The sequence below is a fragment of the Pseudorca crassidens genome, chromosome 7 (genome assembly GCF_039906515.1).
Source record: "Pseudorca crassidens isolate mPseCra1 chromosome 7, mPseCra1.hap1, whole genome shotgun sequence".
NCBI lineage: Eukaryota > Metazoa > Chordata > Mammalia > Artiodactyla > Delphinidae > Pseudorca > Pseudorca crassidens.
The window spans coordinates 33,851,050-33,878,743 of NC_090302.1; the positions used below are offsets into that span (position 1 = coordinate 33,851,050).

At 47.3% G+C, this 27,694-nt stretch overlaps 1 protein-coding gene and 1 pseudogene across 1 annotated transcript; both read left to right on the forward strand.

Annotated features, from left to right (window-relative positions):
- Positions 1-109: 109 nt before the first annotated feature.
- Positions 110-27,447, forward strand: TRIM14 (tripartite motif containing 14). The gene is given in 11 exon segments (XM_067745470.1): positions 110-520; positions 3,076-3,143; positions 3,145-3,169; positions 9,578-9,811; positions 13,423-13,603; positions 17,171-17,263; positions 20,959-21,196; positions 21,198-21,376; positions 21,379-21,566; positions 25,928-26,094; positions 27,197-27,447. Coding segments are annotated over 9 exon segments (1,533 nt in total). The 3' UTR covers positions 21,483-21,566; positions 25,928-26,094; positions 27,197-27,447.
- LOC137227013 (small ribosomal subunit protein eS1-like) lies at positions 15,344-16,038 on the forward strand (annotated as a pseudogene).
- Positions 27,448-27,694: the final 247 nt, after the last annotated feature.

The window sequence follows — 27,694 nt, forward strand, 5'->3', positions numbered from 1 at the left end:
CCTTGCAGTTAGTTAGCCCATTCGAAGTGAGCCCCCATTTGTGCTGCGGCCGCCTCTGGGCTAGACACAGAGCCGGGAGACCAGGCCTGAGCATTCACCGCCCCGGCGGATGGGCGGGAGAGCACCGTGCTGTCCGCAGGGTGATGATGCTGCGGCTGTGCCCTGGCCTGCCGGCGGCGCCCTGCCATATATCTGTCTTTCCCTGCCGGAAGTGGGACGGCCCGGAGCGCCCCGCCCCACCGCGCAGGTTTCTATTTCCCCGCCGGCCCCTCTCTGCGCGGCGGTCGCAAAACTTGCGGGTGAATGGCGGGCGCGGCGGCGCCAAAGTGAGACTCCTGGGGGGCTGGGCCCAGCGGAGCCCGAAGACGCGCGCGGCTGGCGCTGCCCGGAGCACGGCGACCGCGTGGCTGAGCTCTTCTGTCGCCGCTGCCGCCGCTGCGTGTGCGCGCTTTGCCTGGTGCTGGGCTCGCACCGCGGCCACCCGGTTGGTCTGGCGCTGGAGGAGGCGGTGCGCGTGCAGGTGGGGACGCGGGGGCGTGAGCCCGGGAGCAGCGGGCGGGGAGGGGCGTACTGGGTTCCACTGACAGTTCCCGGTTGGGACCAGGACCCCCAAGGCGGCCCAGAGAGCATCTAGGAGGCCGACCTGTTGTTCAGAAAAAGAAACAAGCCCAAGGAAAGGCAAGGCCATCATTTAAGCATAAGAAGAGGTGGGTTTGGGAGTGAGAACTTGGGCGCCCCGGCCGGCACCGGATATCCCGGACCTCACCCACCAAGGCGGGTCCACCACACTGCCTTTGGGCCGGGAGAAATTCTGCCTTTTAACAAAGATGAAAAAACCCCTCCCGCTTCGAAAACATCTGTGTTTCCGGAAAGCCACACAAACACCTCCTCTGGTTTTCCCTCCTGGAATTCAGAGAGGGGCTGAGGACCGCCTGATCGCCCTGGGAGCGGACAACCCTCATAACAGCCTGGTGAGAGCTAGGCCAGACGGTTCGTGGCCAAGAAGAGGAGGGTTCTGGAGGCCGAGGCGGGCCTTGAACCCAGGACTGCCTCCCACGGGCCCATTCTCACCTTGGAGCTCTCACCCATGCTTATTCTTAATAGTGGAAGGGGGCTCTGGACTCTTGTTCCAACCTTGTGGCCAACTTGTCCAGTGACTCTAGTCAGACCCCTCCAACCTCTCTGGGCTAGGCAGGCCCTCCTGTCACAGACAGATGTTGATTCTACCACTTCACCTTCAAGAAGTCGTCTGTGGTTACTCCAGCCCCACAATGACCTATTCCCTGCACAGCATGACTTAACACCATCATGGTGACAACCTTGGAGCTCCACTGTGAGAACGGGCCACGTGGGGGCCAATCTAGCAGGTAGAGTCCAGGATTCAAGGCTTGCCTCTGCCTCCAAGATCTTCTTCTTATCTATAAAATGGTTATAATAATAATTTAGTTCCTCAAAATGCTCTTTTCAGAGTTAACAAGGCTGCTTTCAGAGATACAGCTTCTAATAGGCAGGTCCACCCACCTACCCCTTTTGCATCCACACACCCACCCACTCACCTGTCTGTTCATGCATCATCCATCTGCCCATTCATTCATTCATTAGACATCCATTCAACTCATACCTGGTGCCATGAGTCAGGGAATAGACCAATTCTTCCCTGACCTGGAGGAGTTCCTTGGCTAGTGGGGGAAGAACAAACAGTGACAACACAGTATGATAAGTATTGTAATTGGGGAGTCTGAGGCAGTGGTCAGTGGGAGCCAAAGAGAGGACAATGTGAACTAGGGACAGGAAGCCCAGCAAGACTTCCTGGAGGAGGAGCCATGGGAACTGGCCGTGAAGAATAAGTGGGGTTTCACCAGGTACTAGACGGGAGAAGCACCCTGTGACTGGAGGTTTCAAGCACCAGGAAGCTAGGTTATCCTTGGCTGATAGCCAGGAGCTGGACTTGAAGGCTTAGAAATCACAGTGGGGTATGAATGTGCTCCTGGAAGTTGAGGCTATGGCTTATACTTGGGTTTCTATTGTGTTCCCAGCCCCACCACTCACTCCCAGACCCCCAGCTAAGAATAAACCTGCACACCATAGCAAATGCTTGTTGGATATTAAAATAACAATACAAGCTATGTCTATTGAGCACTTACTGTGTGCCAAGCACTATACCAAGCACTCTGTGTACTTCTTATTCTTTCCAGCAACTCTGTAGGGGTGTCCCCTTTTTTTGTAGCTGAGGAAACCGAGGTTCAGAAAGGTGAGATCACTTGCCCAGGTCATGTGGAAGGAGAGCTGGGACTCAGACCTAGGAGGTCCCATCTGAGTCTGGGGCTTAGGCTCATAACTTGCTCCAGCTCTCCACTTGAATTTGGCAGCCCCTGGTAATTCTGTTCAATTCAGCAAACACTTCTGGGTTACCCCCTGGTCCCTATGGGGGATCAGGAACCAAGAATGGAGCAGACCTGCCCTCAGGAAGCTCCCAGTTGGTCCAGCAGCTGAGTGTATGGTGAGCCATAAGAAGGAGATGAGCCATAAGAAGATGGAGGTAAGGCCTTTGGAGAAGTGGCAGTTGTGAAAAGCAGAGATAAGGAAGGGAGCCATCTTAGGTGGGAGAGGGGACCTCTTACCCATGCAGGTCCTCTGAACTCCAGACAAGGCCAGAGGACCACAGACCAATCCTGGATGCAAGTTCCATGAGAGCAGCTCCGAGAACAGGCGCCAGCACATTATAGGTACTCAGAATTCACTCTAGAAGTGAAGGCTCTTCCCCTGACCCCAAGCTGCTTCCCTAAAGTCCTATTTGAGGGCCTGGAAAAGCAGGTCACAAGCAGGACTGTCCTAGAAAAAAAGGGGGCACCTCGAGGTTTGGAGAATACCTCATGTGGGCCTCTGAGGATCAGAGTGGCCCTACTTCCAGCTCATCTTCCAACTTGCCTCATGACTTTGGGCAAGTCAGCTCACCTTTTGAGTCTCAGCTCAGCTGAAAAAAAATACAGGAGTGAGAGGACATGACCCCTGGGGTGACTTGTTATCTCAAAAGTGACAACATTAAGACTTCTCTCCTAATACTTTCACATACAGAAACTCACCCAAGAATGTTTAAAGAATTTGACAACCAAGAAGCAGCAGCAAGTTGGCAACATAACCCAGACAAGATGCTGCTGAGAAGCTCAAGGCAAGTGGGGGATTCTTCCTTATTCCAGATGAGATGTCCACCTTTGCCCTTGGACACACAGTTCTCCCCAATATGGAGCCAAGGGACAATGACAAACAGCCTCAAAGGGGCAGGTCAGGTTTGGTGAGACCTGGGGCTTCTGTAATTTAGGGGGCCCTTTTGGAGAAAAAGAACACAAAATTAGTTGCAAGATCATGAAGGGGCCATGCCAGGGAGGGACCTGGGGCTCCTGTTTCATTAGCTTTGTGGTGAATCTGCCTCTGCCCAGAGCCCTAGCCTTGTCCCATAATGCCTGACAAATTGCAGGAACGGCCTTTCCTCCCGCCATGGCCAAAGCCATTCTCTTGGACAGACTAGTCCTCCAAACCCAGCACCCCAGACTGCCTTAAGCAAAGCAGAACACAAGGTAAGGAACACACAAATCGCTCTTTAGGTTTCACTGTTGAAAAAAAGTAAATAGGTATAAATGTATTCCATAAGTATGTACTTTCTTCAGGCTTCTCCTTGTATAACACTGTTTATTTAAGTGGATTCTTTTGTGGGTTTTAAGTGGGAAGTTGGGGCTGACATTATCCCAGCTGCTGTTTTGACTGTGAGAATGGTGTTGCTCTTAAAGGAGCGTTTTAGGTGAACTTGGCCAATCCCTTCCCTTCTCACCCTCAGCTGCCACCGCCTCAAAGTGAGGGCTGGAGTGGGTTGCCCTCCCAGGGTCTGTCTCACTGAGGGCCCTGTGAACCTCAGACTGACCACCCCAAGTCAGGCAGGGAGATTGGCTCTGACGACCGCAGGAGTAGCTGGCACCCAGACCAGGCCACAGAGTTGGCCCCCTGTTTGCCCAACATCCATTATCTTTCAGGCGACGGCATGCCCCAGTTTACTGGGGACAGTTGTGGTTTACATCTGTGGCCCTGGGTTAATTATTAATCATGTCATGTCTTCAAGAGCAAGACTCTGGGTATAGGCAACTACATCAGCTCAAAAGGATTTGGGAACTGAAAGCTGGCACACCTGAAGGGATGGCAGAGGTGCTTTGGGCTGTTCAGCCAGAAGAACAGAGTCAGGGCACAGTCTCACTGTCTGTAAATCTCTAAGCAGATATGGTTTGGGGGTCCCCGAGGAAAGAGTTAGGATCCGTGTGGAAAGTCTAAGGGGGCAGGTTTCAGCTTCAACTAAGGAATGGTTTTCTTTTTTGAAGCTTTTCCCCAACTTTTAAACTTTATTTTGAAGTAATTACAGATTTATAGGAAGTTGCAAAAGTAGTGCATGACCCTGGATGGATGACAAGATTCCTTGCCCTTCCCCCAGGCCCGTGGGTGGGCTTTTACTGGTGCCTAGTTCATGGATGGAGCGGCTCTCTGTGAATCTGGTTTGATGCGGGTCACGTGGCCCCCTTCCCGCTCCCAGGACGCCAGGTGCCCAGGGCGCCCTCCTAGATGACCCGGCCCCAGCATGGTGTGGCTCTCATACACCCCTCCACCCCCACCCCACCGGGGTCCCTCACTCAGCTCCTGCCCATGGTTCTGACGCCAAGTTCCCTCTTTGTTTTTGGCACTGAGGATTTCCCTTTTGTTGTTGTTGTTTGTTTGATTGTGGGTTGGTTTTGGGGGTCTTGTGGGGTTTTTTTTCAGCTTGATCGCGTAATTTTAAAATTTACTCATCTTATCAGCATTTCCGTGCGTTTGAAGTAGGAAGGGGGATTTCCATGTCAGCTCCTTCTCCCTTTTTGACCAAAACTATATGTCATCTTACATATGGGGGGTTTTGTGGTTGTTCGTTTAAGACCCTAACCCTTCCCTGTGTCATTAAAAGTTCTTTGTCAGTGTCAGTATTAGAGGCTGTATATTCCATTATAGGGATCGACCATGATTCATGAAGCCGTTTTCCTAATGTTGAACATTTAGATCACATCCAGGCTTTCACTCAAGTAAAACAACGCTGCAGTGATATTTGGCACCTTGATTTATTTTCTTTGGGACACGTTCCTAGAAGTGAGTCGCCCGGCTCAATAGGCACAGACGTTTGTAGGGAGTCTGGTGCGTTCCGCTGAACTGTGGCAGGCGTAGTTGTGGCACAGAGGTCTGGGGCAACCATGCCTCTCCGTCCTTGCTTACTCAGAGGCAGTACTAGGGAAAAGGCCATTTGCCTGAAAATTAATCCATAAAACAGCTTGGTAAACAAATTAAAACCAGTAAAGTTCATAATTGACCAACGTCTACTGTTCAGAAGCCAACAACCAGGCCTACCCATCCACGCCTTTCCAGAGAGCAATCAAGAAGGACTTGGTCATGAATCCCCAGCCAATACCCATTAAATGATTTTTCTCTGACATCCTTGTTAATAGGCTGTTTGCTTCCCCATCATGGCTTTTCAGCGCTCATACATGCCAGGTGTAGGGAAAATCAACACTTGCCTGCTGCCCTAACTTTTTACTCAAACTGGGATGAGTTGACAATATACAGCAGAGTAGTTATAGTTTTCTTTCAAATCTTCCAAATTTTCCACAGTGAGCTTTTGTTACTTTTGTGAACAACAACAGAAGAGTATATAAATACATGATATATATATAGATATATATTAGCTCATTTTGAACCAATGTGGCCCAGTGTACTTCCTTGTTTCATTTCCAGAACTCTCTCTCTCAGTCTTTTTTTTTTTACCATATTGCATAATCAGCCTCATCTTGCCTATACTTAAGTTTTCTACGCTGAGATTCATAACAAAGTGTAGTGTCATTAAGCTTATTTTGTATATTCTTCTTTAAAAAGTGGATCTGTAGAAACTGCTTGGAGCCCAGTTGGTTGGGAGAAGATATTTGCTCTCAGTTTCTGTAGAAAGGTCCTCCGTGTGCATATGTTGCCTCCAAAATGTGTGGATATATCAAGCGTTTAGAACACATTTTCTTTCCTTCGTTTAGTCATTCAACAAAGATATATTTCTGTCCAGGTTCACTGACTCATAGAAACCATGTTGTAAGTGTGGACTAATTCCCAAGCTAGCTCAAAGCCAATTTAGTCAATATGAGGCTCTAAACTCAGAGCCTCACCACTGCCTAGAACATTGCATGGGAAACACAGACTTTGGGAGCCCATCCCGTAGATCCTGCCAAACCACACATTCCTGCCCCTCTAAGGAGAGAACATGGCACACAGGGGAGCCTGCCCACCCCCATGCCTGCCTGGGTACCAAGGATCTTTCTGCTGTGTGGGCTGTACAGACATTTGGGCTGAGGAAAGAAGCTGGCCTGATTTTTTTGTTGTTATGATTTTATATTTTAATTGTACTGGTAATACATGAACACATCTCAGTTTTTAAAATTTAAATAGTTTATTAGAATACAGTGTACAGCTATGGAAAGTACAGAGTGAGAGTCCCTCTTGACCATCTCCCCAATCCCACACCTCTTCCCAAACATGACCAAACTAACAGACATTTTATTTTTTTTAATTTTTGATTAATTTATTTATTTTGGCTGCGTTGGGTCTTCTTGCTCCGTGCAGGCTTTCTCTAGTTGCGGTGAGCAGGGGCTGCTCTTCGTTGCGGTGCGCGGGCTTCTCATTGCGGTGGCTTCTCTTGTTGCGGAGCACGGGCTCTAGGCGCGTGGGCTTCAGTAGTTGTGACTCATGGGCTCTAGAGTGCAGGCTCAGTAGTTGTGGCACATGGGCTTAGTTGCTCCGCGGCATGTGGGATCTTCCCGGACCAGGGCTCGAACCCATGTCCCCTGAACTGAGAGGCGGATTCTTATCCACTGCGCCACCAGGGAAGTCCCCAGACATTTTAAATGCACTTGCAAACATGCAGATGCGTATATACATGTACACTTTTAATTTTGTTATCTTTTACATAAATGGGATCATCCTATATATATTATTCTGCAACTTGCCCTTTTTCACACGGTGTCTTGAAGAGCTTTCCACGACAGGACATATAGGTCCACTGCATTCTTTGTGTGTGTGTGTGTGTGTGTGTGGGTGTGTGTGGCAAAATACACGTAACATAAAAGTTACCATTTTAACCATTTTTAAGCATATAATTCAGTGGCATTAATTATGTTCACAGTGTTGTACAATCATCAGCACTCTTTCCAAAAGTTTTTCATTACCCTAAATATAAACTCTGTAATCATTAAGCAATTACTTCCCATTCCCCTCCCACCAGCTCCTGGTAACCTCTAATCTACTTCCTGTCTCTATGAATTTGCCTACTCTAGATATTTCATATAAGTGGAATCATACAATATTTGTCCTTCTCTGTCTGGCTTATTTAATTTAGCATCATGTCTTCAAGGTTCATCCGTATTATAGCATGTGTCAGAACACTGCATTCGTTTTAATCACTGAATATTATTATTTCATTGTATGAATGCAGCATAATTTGTACAATGAACATACATATATACTTCCCATGTTGAAAATTTTGTCCAACTTTTCTCTATCTCCAACAATACTATAGTGAGCTTCTTGGTACACCAATCTTTGTGCACATGTGAAAACATTTTCTAGGATCAATTCCTGCAAGAGGAGCTGCTGCATCAAAGGATTTAAGCGTTTAAAATTTTGATATTATCATATCACCCTCTAAAAATGCAATACTGATGGACACTACCACCTGCAGTGTATGTAAGTGCCTATTCCACACACCCTTATGGACTCTTGGTATTATCCATCAGTTAGCATTCTTCCAGTCTGATGGCCTATATATATATATATATATTTTTTTTTTTTTTTTTTTTTTCTGATTATGCTGCTCACTTCCTTGATTGTTTGGGACGCAGAGACACCTGTTCATATGTCTCTTGGCATTTGTATATCTCTGGTCCATTTTTAAATTGAATGATTTCTTTTTTCACTATATGTTATGGATAGTAAGCCTGTGTAGTTTGTTACTTGTCATGTGGCTTTGTTTACAGTGCCTTACCTCTTGGGAAGAGTTTCTTTTTTTATGTAGTCCAACCTGTCATGACTCCCGTTTTGCTATCTGAGTTTTGGGTTCCTCTTACAGAGGTCTTCCCTTCTCAAGTTTTTAAAAATAAAATGGTTTTGTATTTTATTCTAGTAGGTTTATTATTCTTTTAATGTATAGTGCTTTGATCTATTTACAATTGTTTGTTTGTTTAGCTTTTATCGTGGAAAACCTCAAGCATACATACGTGTTTTGAAGCAAATCGCAGACATTCAATTTCATCTGTAAAACTCTGAGCATATTACCTCTATAAGATAAGTACTCATTTTTAAAAATATATAACCATGGTATCATCATCACACCTATGAAAATTAACAATGGTTCCTTAATATTATCAAATATCCAACCAGTAGTCACATTCCCAATTGTCTTATAAGTGTCACATTTTATTTGTTTATTTGAATTAGGAGTGAAAGTTTTCAAAATGCTATTGGTTGATGTATTTTTTAAGTTGATGGTTAACATGCTCCTCTGTCCTCTATGTGTCTTCTAAATTGTATCTTTAAGTTAGATCTAGAGGCTTAATCAGATTCAGATTCACATTTTTCACAAGAGTACTTCATAGGTGGGGTTCTGTCTGAATTTGTTTTTGTATACAGAATAAGATAAGAATCTAACTTAGTTTTTTTTTAAATACATGATTAATTGCATGCTGTACCAATACCATTTGTTGAATTATATATATAATTATATTAATTATATATATGTATATACATACTTTTCTAAGCTATTCTTTGCTCTTGATCTTTTTGTCTATGCCTAAGCCACATAGTTTTAAACCCTGTACCTTTACAGTTTGTTTTGATATCTAATAAGGCAGCTCATCCTTCACTGATTTTTTTTTTTCGGCCATGCCACACAGCTTGCAGGATCTTAGTTCTCCGACCAGGAATTGAACCAGTGCCCTCAGCAGTGAAAGCCTGGCGTCCTAACCACTGGACCGCCAGGGAATTCCCCTTCACTGATCCTTTAAAAGAAATTTTTGGCTTTTCCTGTGCTTATTCTCCCCCATGGTAATTTAACATTTGGTTAATCTGTATGTTAAGACTTTGATTGGGATTACATCCAATTTATAGACTAATTTGGAGACAAATGGCATCTTTATAGTATTCAATCTTCCTAGCCAGGGGTATGGTTTTTCTTCCATGCATTCAGATTATTTTATGTCTTTCAGTACAATTTTATGCTTTTCTTTATCTAGGCCCTTACAGTTTTTGTTAGGTCTAGTTTTAAATATTTTGCTATTTTTTCCTACTGTTTTAAGAATGATCTTTATTTCTCCATTCATTTTCCAATTGGTTATAGCTGGTACTTAGGAAAGCTTTTTATAAGTGCTGAACTCACTTTTTAGAAGTTATAATAATTTTTTTCGTGTTGATGCTTTTGGATTTCCTGGTTGGCAATCATATCATCTGCATCTGGTTTTGTACTGTTCGGGGTTTTCTTTAGGCTCATGCAGAGTCAAGTAAAACCTGGCTGACAAGGAAATTTACTGAACTCGGATTACTACTTGATGAAGAGGAAACTCTGACCAAGAAATTCATTGAGAAAAACACGCAGCTTGCCCTGCAGGCGTACAGGGAGCAAATCGAGTCTTGTGGGGAGCAAATCGATGTCATGAACAATCTCTCCAACAGGGTCTGGAATACCAGCCGGGAACCCAGTCCTGTACAGCTGCTGCAGGTAATGCTGGGTTTCTGCCCTCAGAGTGGCCACCAGCCGCCACATTTCATCTTGGTTAATGTGGCACTGAACACAGTATTCACACACTGAGTAAATACACAGAGAACTGCCTTGTCAGCAGGTAGACTGATTACATTGTTAGGAAGATAATATACATCTTGGACTAATTAAATGACATGAACAGCCACCATTTTTGAGGGCCTCTGTGTTCCAAGCACCGCAGGTATCTTAGCTCTAATATTTACTAGAACTCTGCAAATTGGATATTCTCACCCCATTTTACTAATGAGAAATGGAGCCTCAAGGAGATGAAGGGACTCATCCAAGGTTATACAGCTGGTAGGTGGCAGATCTGGGATCAGGTCTGTCTGACTCTAAAGCCACAAGGCATCACTGCCCAGTCCTCTGACGGTACAGTCTTAATGGAAACATCACTCCTGGAAAGGCAGGCACCTTTGCAAAAGCTACTAAGCAGACTTCAAGAGTGGAGTCACAGTTTGCTCAAAGGGGAGAGAAGGACGGGACTCCTTGGCCAGTGGGCTCTGTTGAAGGCTATTATCCTGAAGGAGAATCTAAAAACTAGCCCCTATAATATTCACTACTACAGTTAGTGAAAGCATGTTGTTGAGGGTCATGTTCCCGTCTTCAGGGAACCATGGGAGAAACTCCTCTCTTGTGTCAGTACTCCTGTGCAGTCACCTGTGCACTTGGATTGCTTTTCTACTCATCTAACTCTTCCTCTTTCTTTCTTTGCCATAGCTTCTGGGAAGCTCAGAGCCAAATATGTTTCAAATAGCTGGGATGAGACTTTGTGGCATACAGTTTATGCCTCATCTCACTCTGGCTTCCAGCTTCCAGTCTTATCCTGGTTTTCTCTTGGCTTCATTTTTCTCACTGTAAAGGAAAATCTTGCAGCATTAGATAACTTTTGTAAGATGCTTTAAAGGTTTGTGGGATGAAGCAAGGTACAACTAAGTAAAGATGGCACTGAGTTGAACCACAGATTAGCCTGGGCTCTGGCTGCAAAATAAGACAGACAAATAAATAAGTCAGTACAAGACTAGTCAAGCCAGTCCCTGGAGGCTATTTCCCCTCCTGTGCCTTTATGTGGCCTTGGTCAATTCAGCCTGTGTCTCATTGTTAAATAACAACTACAACAAAAAAACCCTAACAAAATATTCTGGGTGAGGTGCTCTCCTAGGCACTTTAGACGTTGTACTTTAAGAGAGGCAAGATGCACAGAGGGGCACGTTTTTTTTCTTTTAAAATAATGGTACATTTTAGGAATATCTGATTCAAAGGGAGGCTTCCATGGAGAAGAATGCTATTCTTCCATCATAGATACAGTTTCAGGGCTTTCTCATCTCTCTCTCTCTTTTTTTTTTTTAATTCTCTGGTGCCCAAGCTACTGATTTTCATCATTCATCGTTCCTTCCATTTGTTCACTCATATTTTCATCAAATATTCACTGAGCAACCTGATTGCAACAGGCCCCTGCTTCACATTAGAAGCTCATGGGTGGGGAGACATGCTCAGAAAGTTACTCACAACACAGCACAGCTAAGTGAGCTAGCAAAAGTGTGTCCAAGAGAAGTCCAACTCTGTATGGGGAATCAGGGAAGGCTTCCAGGAGGAAGTGACAGTGGAGCTGGTATGGGAGAATAAGGAGGAGCTCACTGGGTATATACAGAGGAAAAAAGCAGAGAGGACATCCCAGGCAGAAAGGAAGTATGTGCGTGTGAGAGCTTGGCAGGCTGGAGAACTGCCAGGGTTCAGCCTGACTGGAGGTGGGGCAAGGGTACAAGGGAGGGGGGCATGTTGGGAGATGTAGGGATGCCAGGGTTACTTGATGAAGGGTCTTATATGCCTGGTTATGAAGTTTAGACTTTGTCCTGTAAAGAGAACCGGGGCCAGGGGAGTGTTTTGCAGCGAGGAATGACATGGTCAGATTAATGCTTTAGAAAGGTCACTTTAGTGACAGGCTGGAAGATGGACTGGACAGGCAGGAATGGAGCCTGGAAGGAAAGTTGGGAGGAGACCACAGTATCCAGGAGAGAGATGATGGTGGGCTGGACCAGTGAAGGGTCAGTGGGGATGGGGAGAAGCAGGTGAGTTTGATAGATGTGACAGGATTGGTGACTGGGGGAATCCAAGATGACAGCTGGTTTCTGGCTTGAGAGATGGGTGGTTATGTGGCTGTTCCCTGAGTCTGCAAAGGCAAGAAGTAGATGTGCTCAGTTTCATTCATTCATTTATTGCATTGTGAACATTTATCGAGAACCTCCTATGTGTCAGGCCCTGTGCTAGATGCTGGAGTTTGGGGTTACCAGGTGGTTGCATTTGTTCCTCATCCCCTTCCCCAGTCCCACCCCACCCATCTGCCCTCTGGGCCACCCCGGAGCCGCTCCCTGCCCTCCCTGCTAATGATCTGACTCCCTGGCCAGCCCTCTGAGTGTGACCTTAGCCCTCTTTCTCCACAAATTACCTTCTTCCCACCCAAATGAGGATGGGCTCTAGACCTGCAGCTTCCTAGGTAGACAGGGCTTGGAGACCGTCCCTCAGCCCTTCCAAGGCCCAGCATCCTTCCTGCCAAGCGCTGGGCCACCTTCCCTCCCTCCTGAGGCATCCACCCGCCCCTCCCATCTTGGGCAGCACCGCCCACCAGCCAGGGCCTGCTCTCCTAAGGAAATCTGTTGTCTTCTAAATCCCTGCCCAGGACAACCCTCCAGAAAGTGCAGACAGGGATCTTAGGTGCAAACAAGAGAATCCACTGTAACTGTTTTAAGCAAGAAAGGAGTTTATGAAAGAGTATTAGGCAGCACATCTGATCTCCAGGAAGGCCAGAAAGTCGTGATGAAGACCAGGCCGCAGGAGTGAAGTCAGGGCCATGGCACAGACTTGCTGCAGTGTAGACCCACCCTCCTCCGCTGGGCAGATGTCACAGCTCACACCCCTGACCCAGAGCACATCCCCTGCAACCTCCACCACTGCTGTCCCTGACAGCTACACGCCACTGTCACCAGCCCACCCTCACTTCCACATCCAAGTCTTGGAGTGGAGACTCCTCGTCACATGCCTACACTGGGGGCTGGGACAGTTTTCTTGCTTGTACTTAGCAAAGCCACACTTAACACAGGAAGGGTATTTAAAAGGTGCTGTCCAGGCAGAAAACAGGACAGGCCCCCACTGTGGTGGGCACACCCCCTTGGTCAGCATTCCAGCTGAGCTTCCAGAGTCTTTGGCTTCCCCTTTGGGATATGGTTTCCTGTTCCCCCGTTTGGACATGCCCCAGGAGCGCCTTCCCCAGGAAAACTGGCCCCTCGCTCTTTTCATCCCCTGTACCTCAGGCCGACCTCTGTCACAGTGTCTGTAAAGCTTCGGGGTCCCTTTCGAGGTGGTGAGCAACTTCAGGGCAGGGGCAGTCAGCTTGCCTTCTTCCTCGAGGCGGGGGGGGGGGGGGACTGCCAAAGCTGTGGTCCTCGGGGCTCTGCTCCCAGGGGCAGGGCCTGGGGTGGCAGCAGGTGCCACGGCCAGGTGGGGCCAGTGCTTGCTGGCTGGGTTTGTTCCTGGGCACAGTGGTGGAGGCTGGGACGCGGCTCCAAGCCACCCAGAGCCCCACGTGCCCTCGCGCGTACACGGCCGCTGAGCAGCAGATGCAGCAGCAGATGAGCCTGGGGGAGTCATGCCACCCCGTGCCCCACTCCTTTGAGCCCGTCAAGAGCTTCTTTAAGGGCCTTGTGGAAGCCACGCAGAGTCCGCTGCAGACGCCACTGGACGTCCGCCTTAAGGCGAGTAAGTCACCGTGTGACCAAACTTGGGTCCTTTACTCCCCTGAGCCCTGTGATTAGAGACAACTGTGAAGATCGCCACCTAAATCATGTGTCTCCTGCACAGAGGCCCTAGGCTGGGTGGTCAAGGTCTCCTGGGCCTGGGCCCAACCCTCCCTTCCAACCTCACCTCCTACCCATTCGGAGACCAGGTCCTGCTTCTCGCAGCTGCCCTACTCTGCTCCTGCCCCTCAGTTGCTCCCGAGGTTCTGCCACACCTCAGCTTTGCCTGCGCTGGGCTCCCAGCTGGAAGGGCCAACTCCCCCTCCTCTTCCTCTGCCTGGTCAGGACCCACAGCTATGCTCACCTGGGAAGCCTTTCCAAGAAACCCTGGGCTCGCTCGCTCTCCCGGCCGTCTCCCCCCTCTGCCCTGGGCCTGCTCCATCTTCTGCCTGGGGGTGTTTGTCAGCTGATTACATGGACCCCTCCCTTCCTCTCTTAAATGCCTGGAAGGCAAGAACCACTTTGGGTCCAGCTCTGAGGTCACTGCAGGGCCTGACACAAAGCAGGTGCTCAGAAATATCCATTTATTCATCTCTGCTGTTAGGATTCATTCAGACCATTTACTGAGCCCCTGTTATGTGCTGGGCACAGTGGGGTACAAAACAAAGCTCCTGCCTTTGTGGTGCTCAGTCTTTTGAAGATGGACAACAAATGAATATATGTCAGCGATAAGAAGTGCTTTGGGGGACTTCCCTCGTGGCACAGTGGTTAAGAATCCGCCTGCCAATGCAGGGGACAAGGGTTTGAGCCCTGGTCCGGGAAGATCCCACATGCCGTGGAGCAACTAAGCCCATGCGCCACAACTACTGAGCCTGCGCTCAAGAGCCCGCGAACCATAACTACTGAAGCCCGCGTGCCTACAGCCCGTGCTCCACAACAAGAGAAGCCACCGCACTGAGATACCCGTGCACCGCAACGACACTCGCCGCAACTAGAGAAAAGCCCGCATGCAGCAACGAAGACCCAACGCAGCCAAATAAATAAATTTATTTATTTATTTTTTTTAAAAAAAGAAGTGCTTTGAAAAAAAATAATAAAGCTGAGTAAGGAGAATGGAGGGTGACCAGGAGGAAGAGCTATTTTCTATGGGAAGTGGGAAAGGCCTCTTTGAGAAGGGGATGTGTGAGCTGACCTGAAGGATGGGCTGGAGATCATTGTGGTCACATGCATGGACTCTGGAGCCAGACTGCCCGGGTTCCTATCCCAGGCCCACCACTTCCTAACCCTGCCATCTTGAGCAGGGCACCTAACTTTTCTATGCCTCTGTTTCCATATCCATAAAATGGAGATGATAATATATTCCTGTCTCATAGAGTTGTTGTAAGGATTAAATTAGTTCTTACATGTAAAGCGCTCAGAATGGCGCTCAGGCATAATAAGCACCATGTGAGTGTTAGCTGTTATCGTTGCTGCTGATGATATATCTGGGGGAAATGTCTTCTAGGCAGAGGGAAAAGCAAGTGCAAAGGTCCCGAGACACAAGGGAAGAGTAAGTTTGGCATGTTGAAGGAACAGCAAAGGGCAGGTGGGGGGAGTCAACAGGAGTAGATGTGGGCGCAGGAAGGGAAGAAGAGAGAAAGAGATACCAAGGAGACTCCACAAATTTTTACTGGAACAACTAGAAGGAAGTTGTCATATTCTGAGATGGAAAAGAGCATTTAGACTTGAAGAGAATGGCCCTTTTGGCTCTCTGAGCAGCACCATGGTGGTTTGCAAGAGCAAATGCCTGACGAAAGGCAGTTAAAAGGGAGCCAAGAAGAAAATGGTTGATCTGTTTTCTAAGGAAGGTTGGTACGATGTGAAAGCACCAACTACGTTCCATATAAGAAATATTGGAAAAACCCTAGTCATGAGAACTCTAGGAACCAAAATTGCTTTTGATGGTCTCAAGGGTTAACTTTTGGAAGTGAGCCTTGCTGACCTGCAGAATGATGAAGCTGCATTTAGAGAATTAAAGCTAATTCTTGAAGATGTTCAGGGCAAGAACTGCCTAACTTTCGTGGCATGGATCTTATCCATGACAAAATGTGCTCCATGGTCAAAAAATGGCAGACCATGATTGAAGCTCATGTTGATGTCAAGATTACTAATGGTTATTTGCTTCATGTGTTCTGTGTTGATTTTGCTAAAAAATGCAACAATCAGCATTACACTGTGTGGTAGACATCTTCATTATCCCCCATTTTACGGATGAGGAAGCTGAGGGTCAGAGAGGTTAACTGACTTGCCCTAGGTCACACAGCTGGTAGGGGTAGAGGCAGAATTCAAACAGACTCTGGTCCCAAGGTTTGTTTTCTGATCCCCTGGAGTCTGCTTCCTCTCAGGCCATCACCCCTCATCCACCACCAAATAAGGCCATCATTCTTACTATCACAGGTAATACTGAGAGGTACTGACTCCCAGGAAGGCCACAGGGAGATGGGGGTCTTGCAGCACCACTGCCCTTCCAGTGTCCCGCCTCACCTCCCTACCTGTGAGTCCAACAGGCATTGCAGGCTCAAAAGGCTGAAATGGAATCCGGCATCTTCCATGCCTCAACCCCCAATCCTCTGCTTCTTGACTCCAATCTACTCTTCATTCTCCACTCCCATTAGAGTTAAGCCTTGGTACTTGTACCACTGCAGTATATCCTGAACCCAGCCCCTTTTCCATCCCTGCTGCCCCAGGTCAGGCCTGAGCCTACCAACAGGGCCTCTGCCTCCACACTCACCCTGCCCCATCCACTCCCCACCAGAGAGAGCTCTGGAGATTCTTCTGCTCATATCTACGCTCCTTCAAACACCTTCCATGGCTCCTCAGTTTTTACACGACGCTCCTAGCACCTGTCCTTAATATCTTTGCTCCTGCTGTATCCTGGGGAAAGGCTCCCATCCTTTTTCTGGGTGTCCAAATCTTCCCCATCCTTTAAGGGCCAGCTGAGGTGCTTCCTCCTCCATGAAGCCTTCACTGACCCCTCCAGGCCCTGGAGCCCTTTCACGTCTCCTCTTCGATCTAGAGCACTCTCTGCCTTGAGCGGTATGGCTCGAGCAAGCCCATTTCTCACCTCATTTACCTGACTGAGCTGTTGGAGACAGGGACCATGACTTGGGTTTCCCCTGAACTCCCTCTTACCTGGATGAGACCGGAACGCGACCTTCCTAAGGGTTCAGCTTTGATTTCTTGTTTTCGATCTTTATCCTAGAATTTGCATGTCTGCCATGAAATTGCCCCCTTCCTTGACTGCTGAATACATGGTTGACTCTCAGGATGGTCCTGGAGCCTGCTGTCTCCTCCCCATGTCCAGGCCTCACTCACACTGGCCTGTCATTGCTCAGTTTGCTTCGGATCCTGGAAAGTGCGTTTCTGTATAGATCTGAGCCTTGTCCTGAAGTTTTCTTGTTACTGTGAATTTGCATTTCCTACTTAAATTTGCATGCAATTCTTGGGGAGAGATTATGCGAATCCCCAGTTCTGTAATATTTTTAGTATGTTTTGTAATTTGTGCTGCTTGCATGAACACCAGGCACTCATTTCTCACAATTCATTACAGACGTGAACTGCCAGCTCTCGGGCTCCTCCGGCGCCCAGCCGGGTTCCCTGCTGAAAACAAGCCCCTCACCAGAGCGATCACTCTTCTTAAAATGTAAGACCCCAGGAGCGGGGAGAGGGTGAAGAGGGCGTGGGGTGTACTGGTGGGAGGGAGGGTCACTGAAGTAGAGGCCCCCCTTTTTCCCTAAGAAACCCAACTTCAGTTTTCTTAACCCTTATTATCAGTTTTTTAAAAACCACAGAAATAATACACGTTCACTGTAGAAAAATTAGAAAACAAAGAAAAGTTTTTTAAAAGAAAATCACTCATAAATCACTGAAGAGCTTCGGAAATGTTTCTGCTCACATACCCAAGCAGACACGTAGTAGTAGATAACTACTATTATTTGCCCTTTTCACTTTCTTTGGCTTATCTATATACATACTGTGATAAATATTTAATATATATATTTTGTACAAACATGGTGTCATACTCTACATCCTGTTTTGTAATCTGTGTTTTCATCTACTGATATATTATGAACATCTTTGTTCCCTTAAAAAATTATACAGGTAATGTGTGCTTCTTGTAGAGAATTCGAAATTACATATACTAAAAGAAAACAATTGGCTGCCCCGGAGTTAAATGATGTTAATGTTTGTCATATATTCTTTCAGACATTTTAAAAATATATATGTCTACAGATTTTTAAAAATGGGATATTATAGATATTCTTTTGTAATGTTATTTATTTATTTATTTGTGGCTCCACCACGAGGCTTGCAGGATCTTAATTCCCCAATCAGGGGTCGAACTCTGGGCCCCAGCAGTGGAAGTACGGAGTCCTAACCACTGGACCACCAGGGAATTGCCTTCTTTTGTAATTTTAAAAATTTAGGGCTTCCCTGGTGGCGCAGTGGTTGAGAGTCCGCCTGCCGATGCAGGGGACACGGGTTCGTGCCCCGGTCCGGGAGGATCCCACATGCCGTGGAGCGGCTGGGCCCGTGAGCCGTGGCCGCTGAGCCTGTGTGTCCAGAGCCTGTGCTCCGCAACAGGAGAGGCCACAGCAGTGAGAGGCCCGCGTACCGCAAAATAAATAAATAAATATATAAATAAATTTAATAGTATAGATGGAACAATTTTCTATTTTAATAAACACAGATATTATAGTTATTTTTAAAGGATACATGGTATTCCATTGAATATGCCATGTTTAAATCAATCTCATATCATACTATTGGACATTTAGGCTGCTTTACATTTTCATTTCTATAAACAGTGCTGCAGTAAACATCCATTCTTGTACCTCTTTGTTGAATTAATTAGTGACTGAATACACCTTAGCTCATTTTTGTATTTTTTTAGGAGTAATTTCTCAAAATGGAATTACTAGGCATGCATTTTTTTAAACTAAACTTTAACAAATATAAAATACATAAAGTGCACAAGTCAAAGGGCTGTAGCTCAATGATTTTTTAAAAGTGAACACATTCAGTAACTTCCTTCAGACCATGAAATGGAAACTTCTAGCTCCCCAGAATCCTTCCTCATGCCAGTTCACTATCCCGAAGGGTAACTACTCTCCTGACTTCTCACAGTAAAGATTACTTTTGCCTGTCTTTGACCTTTATATAATGAGATCACTCAGACTACTCTTTTGCGTCTTGCTTCGACAGAACAACATGACATTTGTGAGATTTACCCGTATGATTATGTGTAGCAGTAGTTTGTTGATTTTCACTGTGGTGTAGTATTCCATTGTATGAATGTAGCACACTTAATATATTGATGGACATTTTGGATTGTTTAGCTTTTGCCTATAGTGAATAATGTTGCTTTGAATATCCCTGTGCATGTCTTTTGATGCACCTATGTATGCACTTCTGTTGGGTATTTACCCAGGAGTGGGAGAAAAGGATGCCCAGTATAAACACTTCTATGCAACATTGTTCTAGATGTCCTAGAGAGTGTCTTGAGGCCAAAAAAAAAAAAAAGTAACGTATAAGGATGGGAAAAGGGAAAAAAAGATCATTATTCAAAGGTGACATTATTATTTACAGAAAATCTAAAATAATCTATAAATAAATTAGTTACCAAATGAATTTAGAACAGCTGCTGGATGTAATGTCAGCATACAAAAATCAATTGTATTTCTATGTATTGGCAATAAACAATTAGAAAATGAAATTTTAAAAACATTATTTTCAGTAACACTTTTAAAAAGCTAGGAATAAATCTAACAAAAGACATACAAAACCTCTCTACAGAAAACTCCAAAATATTACCGAGAAAACTATCCAGCAGTATCTACTAAAGCTAAACATCCACATGCCCTAAGATCTAGACTTTTCTCTAACTTCATGTCTACAGAGGTGTATAATGCAGCAAGAACTGTTATTGGGAGTTTAAATCACCACCACCCTTCTGGAGGACAGTTTGGCAATATTTACCAAAGGCCTTAAAATCACAATCATCCCCGTCGACCGAGCAATTCTTCTTCTTCTAGGAATATATTCTAAATAACTAATCAGATACATAAAGATGTATTCATATTAGTATTTTCAAAACCTTTTTAAAAAGCGTATTTTTTAAGGCGGGGGGAGGGAATATGTTAAATTATAATTCATCTATACATCAAAATCTTAAGGTTGCCATTAAAATGCTTTTTTTTTTTTTTTTTTTTTTGCGGTACACGGGCCTCTCACTGTTGTGGCCTCTCCCGTTGCGGAGCACAGGCTCCTCGGCCATGGCTCACGCGCCTAGCCGCTCCGCGGCATGTGAGATCTTCCTGGACCGGGGCACGAACCCGTGTCCCCTGCATCGGCAGGCAGACTCTCAACCACTGCGCCACCAGGGAAGCCCCTTTGCTCATTTTTTAGTTGGGTTATTCTTTTTTTTGTTTTTGTTTTTTTTGATACTGAGTGGTACCAGTTCCTTATATACTCTGGACATTAATCTCTTAACAATTATGTGCAAATACACTCAGCTCCCTGTATCCATGGATTCTGCATGCACAGATCCAACAGCCCATCAAAATTTGATCAGAGGTTTGTTGAATCCACAGATGAAATTGATGTGGTAAAATGTTCATAAATACTTCAATAAATTTCAAAAGCAGATTACCCAAGAGCCTGTATAGTATGACACCAACGTTAAGAAAAAAACTATAAAGGGGCAAGTAAAGAAAAAATTGGAAGCATGTACACCCAAGTGTTAACAGTGATAGGATTATTATTTTTTTATTTTTATATAATTTAAATTTATTTATTTTTTTATTTTTGATGGTGTTGGGTCTTTGTTTCTGTGCAAGGGCTTTCTCTAGTTGCAGCGAGCAGGGGCCCCTCTTCACTGCGGTGCGCGGGCCTCTCACTATCGCGGCCTCTCTTGTTGCGGAGCACAGGCTCCAGACGCACAGGCTCAGTAGTTGTGGCTCACGGGCCTAGCTGCTCCGCGGCATGTGGGATCTTCCCAGACTAGGGCTCGAACCCGTGTCCCCTGCATTGGCAGGCAGACTCTCAACCACTGCGCCACCAGGGAAGCCCCGATAGGATTATTTTTTTATTAACTTTTTAGAAATTGGCAACAAATTCCATGGTACAAAATTCAAGCCGTACAACGGGTGTGCACTAAAATGTTTTCTCCTGCCCGTGCTCCCCAGCCACCGCCCCACTCGTGATTTCCGTGTTTCCCTGTATTCTACCCTGAACACTTGCGGGACAACGGGTACCAGCAGGGTCGGTTTCCAGGGGGCGGGGCAGGGGCACTGGCCCCGCCCATCGGGCCTGGCCCGGTGTCCCCGCCCTCCGCAGACGCGCGTACGCTCACGCTGGAGGCAGACACGCTGCACTCGCGCGTGCGTCTCTCGGCAGACTGCTTGAAGATGCGTTGTGGCCACCACGGCAACCTGGGGCTCAATCCTGCGCTGCGTTTCGACGCGCTGTGGCAGGTGCTGGGCCGCGACTGCTTCGACGCCGGCCGCCACTACTGGGAAGTGGACGTGCTGGAGGCGGGCGTCGGCTGGTGGGTGGGCGCGGCCTACGGCTCCCTGCGGCGCCTCTGCCGCAGCCCGCTTGGGCTGCAACCGCCAGTCCTGGTGCCTCGAACTATATGACCTCGAGTACTGGGCCTTCCACGACGGCCAGCGCAGCCGTCTGCGGCGCCGCGACGACCCCGACCGGCTCGGCGTCTTCCTGGACTACGAGGTCGTCGTCTTCACCTTTTACGACGTGACGGCATGACCCACCTGCACACCTTCCGTGCCGCCTTCCAGGAGCTGCTCTACCCGGCCCTGCGGCTCTGGGAAGGGGCCATCAGCATCTCCCGACTGCCCTAGGGGCCGACACCTGAGTGGCCGCCCTAGGCTCTCCGCGGCTCTGGTCTCATCCGATCCAGACATGGCTGGTCTACTGCCGCCTCTGTAAGCATTCCCATCCTCTCCCCTACCGGTCATGCCCTGTGCTTTGAACAGTTCCTCTCCTAGGTACGCTACTTTCAAACTAGCGTTTAGGGCCCTAAACACAGGTCCTCTGCTGCTGCTCTCTCATCCGAATTCCCCACCGCCACCAGGGCCCTTCTTCTACACTGCTTTTAGTCCAGGTTCCTGAAAGGACACACCCATGGGTGAGCCCTAAGCATCCTCACCATGTCAGAATACATGATCCTCAGCCTCAGAACATTCTCCCTCGTACAGCACTCAGAACCGCCTGGCACACAGTAGGCGCACAGTAAATATGTGAATAAGAGTCGCTAAGACTCTTCTGTCCCTTAATGTCCCTTGGATCTGCTTCCTCCTCTCCACTCTCCTTCAGCTTGTCCATGTCACTTCCTTAAGAGCAGCTGCAAGAGCTTCTTAACACCTGGCCTGAACCCTTTCCCATGCTCATCCTCCACCCTACAGCTAGAGTGATCTGCGTGAAACCACTTAACCTCTTAGAACTATCAGAAGGTTCCCAAGGAGACTATGGGGGGGGGGAGGGGAGCACTTTACCTTAGCAGTCAAGGCTTTTCTAGTCTGCCCCAAACTACACATCCTCATCTAGCTCCTACTGCTCTTTTCAGAGACTGTCCAATCAGAACTGTGTGTCGCATAGTTCCACCTCTATACCCTTGCCCTTGCCATTTCCCATATAAACACATTTATACAGGAAAGCCCCTTCTTTTTGCCTGTCTGTTTTCCCCAGGCTTAACTGCCCCCAGGAAGTCTCCCCAAGCTACAAGAATCTCTCTGTATCAGATCCACAGTCTGGGACCTGTCTTTCCAATTAGATTGGAAGATTCCTAAGGGCAGCCATGTCCTACACCTTACCCACCCTGAAAAGTTCAGAAAGTCCCTTCTCTCCAAGGCAGCGAGTGAATGACCACTAGCTGGCTGCTATTGAATCAGAACAGCTGAGCTGGGAGGGTCTCACAGATCACTCAGCCTGACCCCACTGTACATTTGGGGAGAATAAGGTCCTGAAAGAAAGTTGCCTAAAGTCACCCATGGTGATTAAGGGCTCGGCCACCTCCCAGCCCTCAGGCATGTCTCTCACTTGCCCCCTGGCCCAGCCCTTCAGGCCCAGCTTTCAACCTGGAAGATTTTACTGCTTATTCATTTCTTAGGGAATGTTGGGAAGAAATCAGCAGGTGACTGTTGCTAAGCAACCACAGGCAGTTTTCCCAACCGTCTTGGAATCAAAAGGAGAGGAACTAACTATGAGTGGGGTTTGGGCAGCTCAGGCATCCCTATGCTCCTCAGATCCAAAATGTTGCCAAGGAAACCCAGAGAGCCCCTGCTTTCCAGAAGGTAATGATGGAAATAGAGAAGGCCAAATCAGCAGGGCTTCCCAGGGAGATCATCCCCTCTAGTAGGAAGGGAAAGGCCTCTTTCCAGGGTCTGTACCTCAGTTCTGAAGGTTCAGCATCCTGTCGGTCAAATTCCTTATATGGTTTTGAAGTGGTACTATGTAAAAGTATCTTCTTAGGTGCTTGGCAGGAGGGCAGTGGTAGGGTGAGGAAAACGCAAAGCAATCTCCCTCAGGGTTTAAACAGACTCAGTGCGTTAATTGGTTTGAACCATATAAAACTGGCAATTTCCAATAGTTTTTTTTTAACCTAAAAACGGTACTTTCATATGGGGCAATGTAATGTAAGTAGAATACAAGGCAGAAGGAACCTCAAAAGTGGCTTTAGTCCTAACCAAATCATTTAAAACTCTAGCTTGGATAGATGTCTTCAGCACTATGCTCCAGGAATGCTGAGAAGAGGGAAATTAATTCTACTGGGGATGGCCCAGAGCAGAATTCCGACAGGCAGAGGGCATTCCTGACAGAGGAAGATGCATGCACTTGACCCCATATCTCTGTTCATCCCTGCAAACCAATATTTATTCCCAGACCCACGGCCGCAGGGTCCAAGTAAAAGTACTTGCTATTTTGTCAGGCACTGTTCTAATTTTTTACAGCTATTAACTCATTTGATCCTTACATCACCCCTAGGAGGTAGAAAGTTATCCCAATTGTACACATGGCAAAATTGAGACACAGAATGAGTAACTTGCCCAAGGTCACACAGCTGATGGTGGAACTGGGGTCTGTACTCATCCACCATGTTCAGGTGAATGCAGTCGGTCTCTAGCCAGTGCCTACTCGCTCTGGCCCCTCTTTTTTCTTTTTTTTTCTTTTTTAACATCTTTATTGGAGTATAATTGCTTTACAATGGTGTGTTAGTTTCTGCTTTATAACAAAGTGAATCAGTTATACATATACATATATTCCCAGTCTCCTCCCTCTTGCGTCTCCCTCCCACCCTTCCTATCCCACCCCTCTAGGTGGTCACAAACCACCGAGCTGATCTCCCTGTGCTATGCGGCTGCTTCCCACTAGCTATCTATTTTACATTTGGTAGTGTATATATGTCCATGCCACTCTCTCACTTTGTCACTTCCCTTCCCCTTCCCCGTATCCTCAAGTCCATTCTCTAGTAGGTCTGTGTCTTTATTCCCGTCTTACCCCTAGGTTCTTCATGACCTTTTTTTTTTTCCTTAGATTCCATATATATGTGTTAGCATACGCTATTTGTTTTTCTCTTTCTGACTTACTTCACTCTGTATGACAGACTCTAGGTTCATCCACCTCACTACAAATAACTCAATTTCATTTCTTTTTATGGCTGAGTAATATTCCATTGTATATATGTGCCACATCTTCTTTATCCATTCATCTGTTGGTGGACACTTAGGTTGCTTCCATGTCCTGGCTATTGTAAATAGAGCTGCAATGAACATTTTGGTACATGACTCTTTTTGAGTTATAGTTTTCTCAGTGTATATGCCCACTAATGGGATTGCTGGGTCATATGGTAATTCTATTTTTAGTTTTTTAAGGAACCTCCATACTGTTCTCCATAGTGGCTGTATCAATTTGCATTCCCACCAACAGTGCAAGAGTGTTCCCTTTTCTCCACACCCTCCTCCAGCATTTATTGTTTGTAGATTTTTTGATGAGGGCCATTCTGACAGGTGTGAGATGGTATCTCATTGTAGTTTTGATTTGCATTTCTCTAATGATTAGTGATGTTGAGCATCCTTTCATGTGTTTGTTGGCAATCTGTATATCTTCTTTGGAGATGGCCCCTCTCTTATTAGGCCTGTGATGCTTTGCTTTTGCTCGGTTTCTCTGTGGGACTTAAGTCTCCCTTTGGATTACCTTCCATGGGCTCTGAGATGAGGTCTTACACCCAGAGGGAGGTTTGAGAGTTTGGGATTCATGTAGCAGAGTCAGAGCTGGACTATAAAGGATGAAAACTGCAGTTTTGGTCCACAATCAATTGTGACCTCAAGCTAGTCACTGTACTCTTTGGGGCATCATCTGTAAAATGAGGTTAATGACCCCACCTGCAAGTGCTGTGAGGCTCAGATGAGCCCACAGGATATGAACTTGCCTTAAAAACTGTACAGTACTGTACCATGCCAGGACCTATCTGCATCCGCAGTGGAGTTCCTGTTGTGCCTGACACGGTGCTGAGACAGCCGATACTCCTAGCTGCCATCTGGCAGTAGCAGGAGCCTCCGTGAATACTCAGCACAGGACTGAGCTTCCTTGGGGTCCATGTCTGTAACGGTACTGATCACTTATTCTCTTTCAGACTTGAATTTATAGAAATTTCCTTATTGATAAGAGCAAATTGCTTGCAGATGTGGTTTTAATAAAATGAGTACCGTCCCTTTTTTTTTTTTTTTTTTTGGTACACGGGCCTCTCACCGTTGTGGCCTCTCCCGTTGCGGAGCACAGGCTCCGGACGCGCGGGCTCAGCGGCCATGGCTCACAGGCCCAGCCGCTCCGTGGCGTGTGGGATCTTCCCGGACCGGGGCACGAACCCGTGCCCCCTGCATCGGCAGGCGGACTCTCTACCACTGCGCCACCGGGGAAGCCCGTACCGTCCCTTTTAACCGTGTTCTTCATTGGGAGTTTGTGTTGCTTCAAGGACACGGCACCCAGGCCTGGACGGGGCCTTGCTCATTTCCCACCCCCTCCACAACTTTCTTGCTCTAGTCAGCTGGTCCTTGATGGAATATCTCTAGTAATGGGGGGAGTTCACTATTTCTGAAGGTAATTCACGTTAGAACTTCTTGCTTATGTGGCAACAAATTCTGCCTCCCAGCAGTTCCTATCCAAGATAATATTATGCAACTTTGGGCAACTTTTGATCAACATTGAAGCCATTTGTGGTCACTTACTAATTTTTAGAGATTTCAGGGACCCTTTCTTGTCTACTGAATGATATCTTCTGTTTCTGCAGTTCCTTTTTGCCAGGGAGAAGGGTGATGATAGCCTGGTGGAGGAGACGCAGCCTAGCAGAGGGCACACAGAGGTGGCCCAGCGCAGCCAGGGCATGGTGAGCAGGAGTCCATACCACGAGGAGGGGACAGGCTGCCCAAGAAGCCAAGCTGCATACGAGGTGGGACGGTAAGCATAAGAGGGGTGGGGCCCAAGGTTGAGTCCGCCATGTCCTGCTCTGAAGCCTTCCATGGCTTCCCATTGCCTTTTGAACACAGTCCAAAGTCAGCAGGCTTTTAAGCCCTTGCTTCCTTCCTGACAACCTTCCAAATCCCTTCCTTCCTCTCCATGTGGCCATTCCCTGCCCAACTTTCACCTGGACATACAGGGTACTTCCCATGCCCCAGATTCCACAATTCCTCCCTCAGTCACTTCTCAACATGCACAGTTGAACTAAAGTGCCACCTCCTCCAGGAGAGCTTCCCTGGCCAACGCCTCCTCTCCCATCCCCACTCCCATAGCTCTCATGACTCTTGGAAAACATTTCCGCAATTCACACATGCAGGGCACTATCTGTGGACGTAACTGCACCCAATAGGCTGTGAATTCTCCAACAGGGACCGTCTGCTGCCTCACTGTGGTCCCAGCACTGGATCTCCTTCCTGGCAGGAGCTCAGGGACGTACGAATAGGCCAGAGCTGTGCCCAGAGATCCATCCTCCTGCCCTCAGGGCCTGGCACAGCATGAGGTGGCCAGCTGCTCCTGGCTGCAGGCAGCCCCATACTTTACCTACACACGGCATTCACAGGCTATGATTTTCTCTATGTGCCCTAATGGGAAGCGGGTTCTAGACGATGGCCCTTCTTCACAGTTCTCTCCAACACATTACCCAGTCCTCTACCCAAAGGGCAGAGTTAGGCCCTGTGCCCTCACTGGCTCTTCCAGGTGTGAGCCTCACTGGCTTCTGCCCTCTGGGGGAATCCAGCTGAGGTCTACAGAGCAGCCTGGGCCCTTCTCACATTCCAGTCTGACAGGACCTGGAAGCAACTGACAGGTTCCCTGCTAGAAACCGACTGCTGTACATTCTCAGCCAGAGCCCCAGCTAGGCTCTTCCCTCCTTTCCTTTCAGACCCACCTCCTCTTCCCAGGCCCTGGAACACATCCGTCTACTACCATACTAAGTCTCTTCTTGTTAGGAGGTCTCAGATATTTAATGTCATCTCTGCTCTTGTAGAAAAAAAAAAAAAAGGCTATGGAATCAGAAATTTTGATTGTCTGCTCATGACTGTAGGGAGAAGTGAAAGGGAGTAAACAGCAGCCAGAAATGGATGCCGTCACACTCCAGCTCCTAGCACGTCAATCTTATGGATTCTCGTGAGTACAACCCCGGATTCCCACCCCACCCCACCCACACATACAAACGCGAGTCTCCTTCCAGAAACTGTTTTGGGATCCCCAGGAGAGGGAGGCCCTATCCTCACAAGTAAAGAAACTTCAAAGAGCAATTTACACATTTGAAAAGAGACTCCAAGATACACTTTTTTTTTTTTTTTTTTTTTTTTGCGGTACGCGGGCCTCTCACTGTTGTGGCCTCTCCCGTCGTGGAGCACAGGCTCCGGATGCGCAGGCTCAGCGGCCATGGCTCACGGGCCCAGCTGCTCCGCGGCATGTGGGATCTTCCCAGACCGGGGCACGAACCCGTGTCCCCTGTGTCGGCAGGTGGACTCTCAACCACTGCGCCACTCGGGAAGTCCCCCAAGACACACTTTGAGTCAAGAGGAATTAAAGT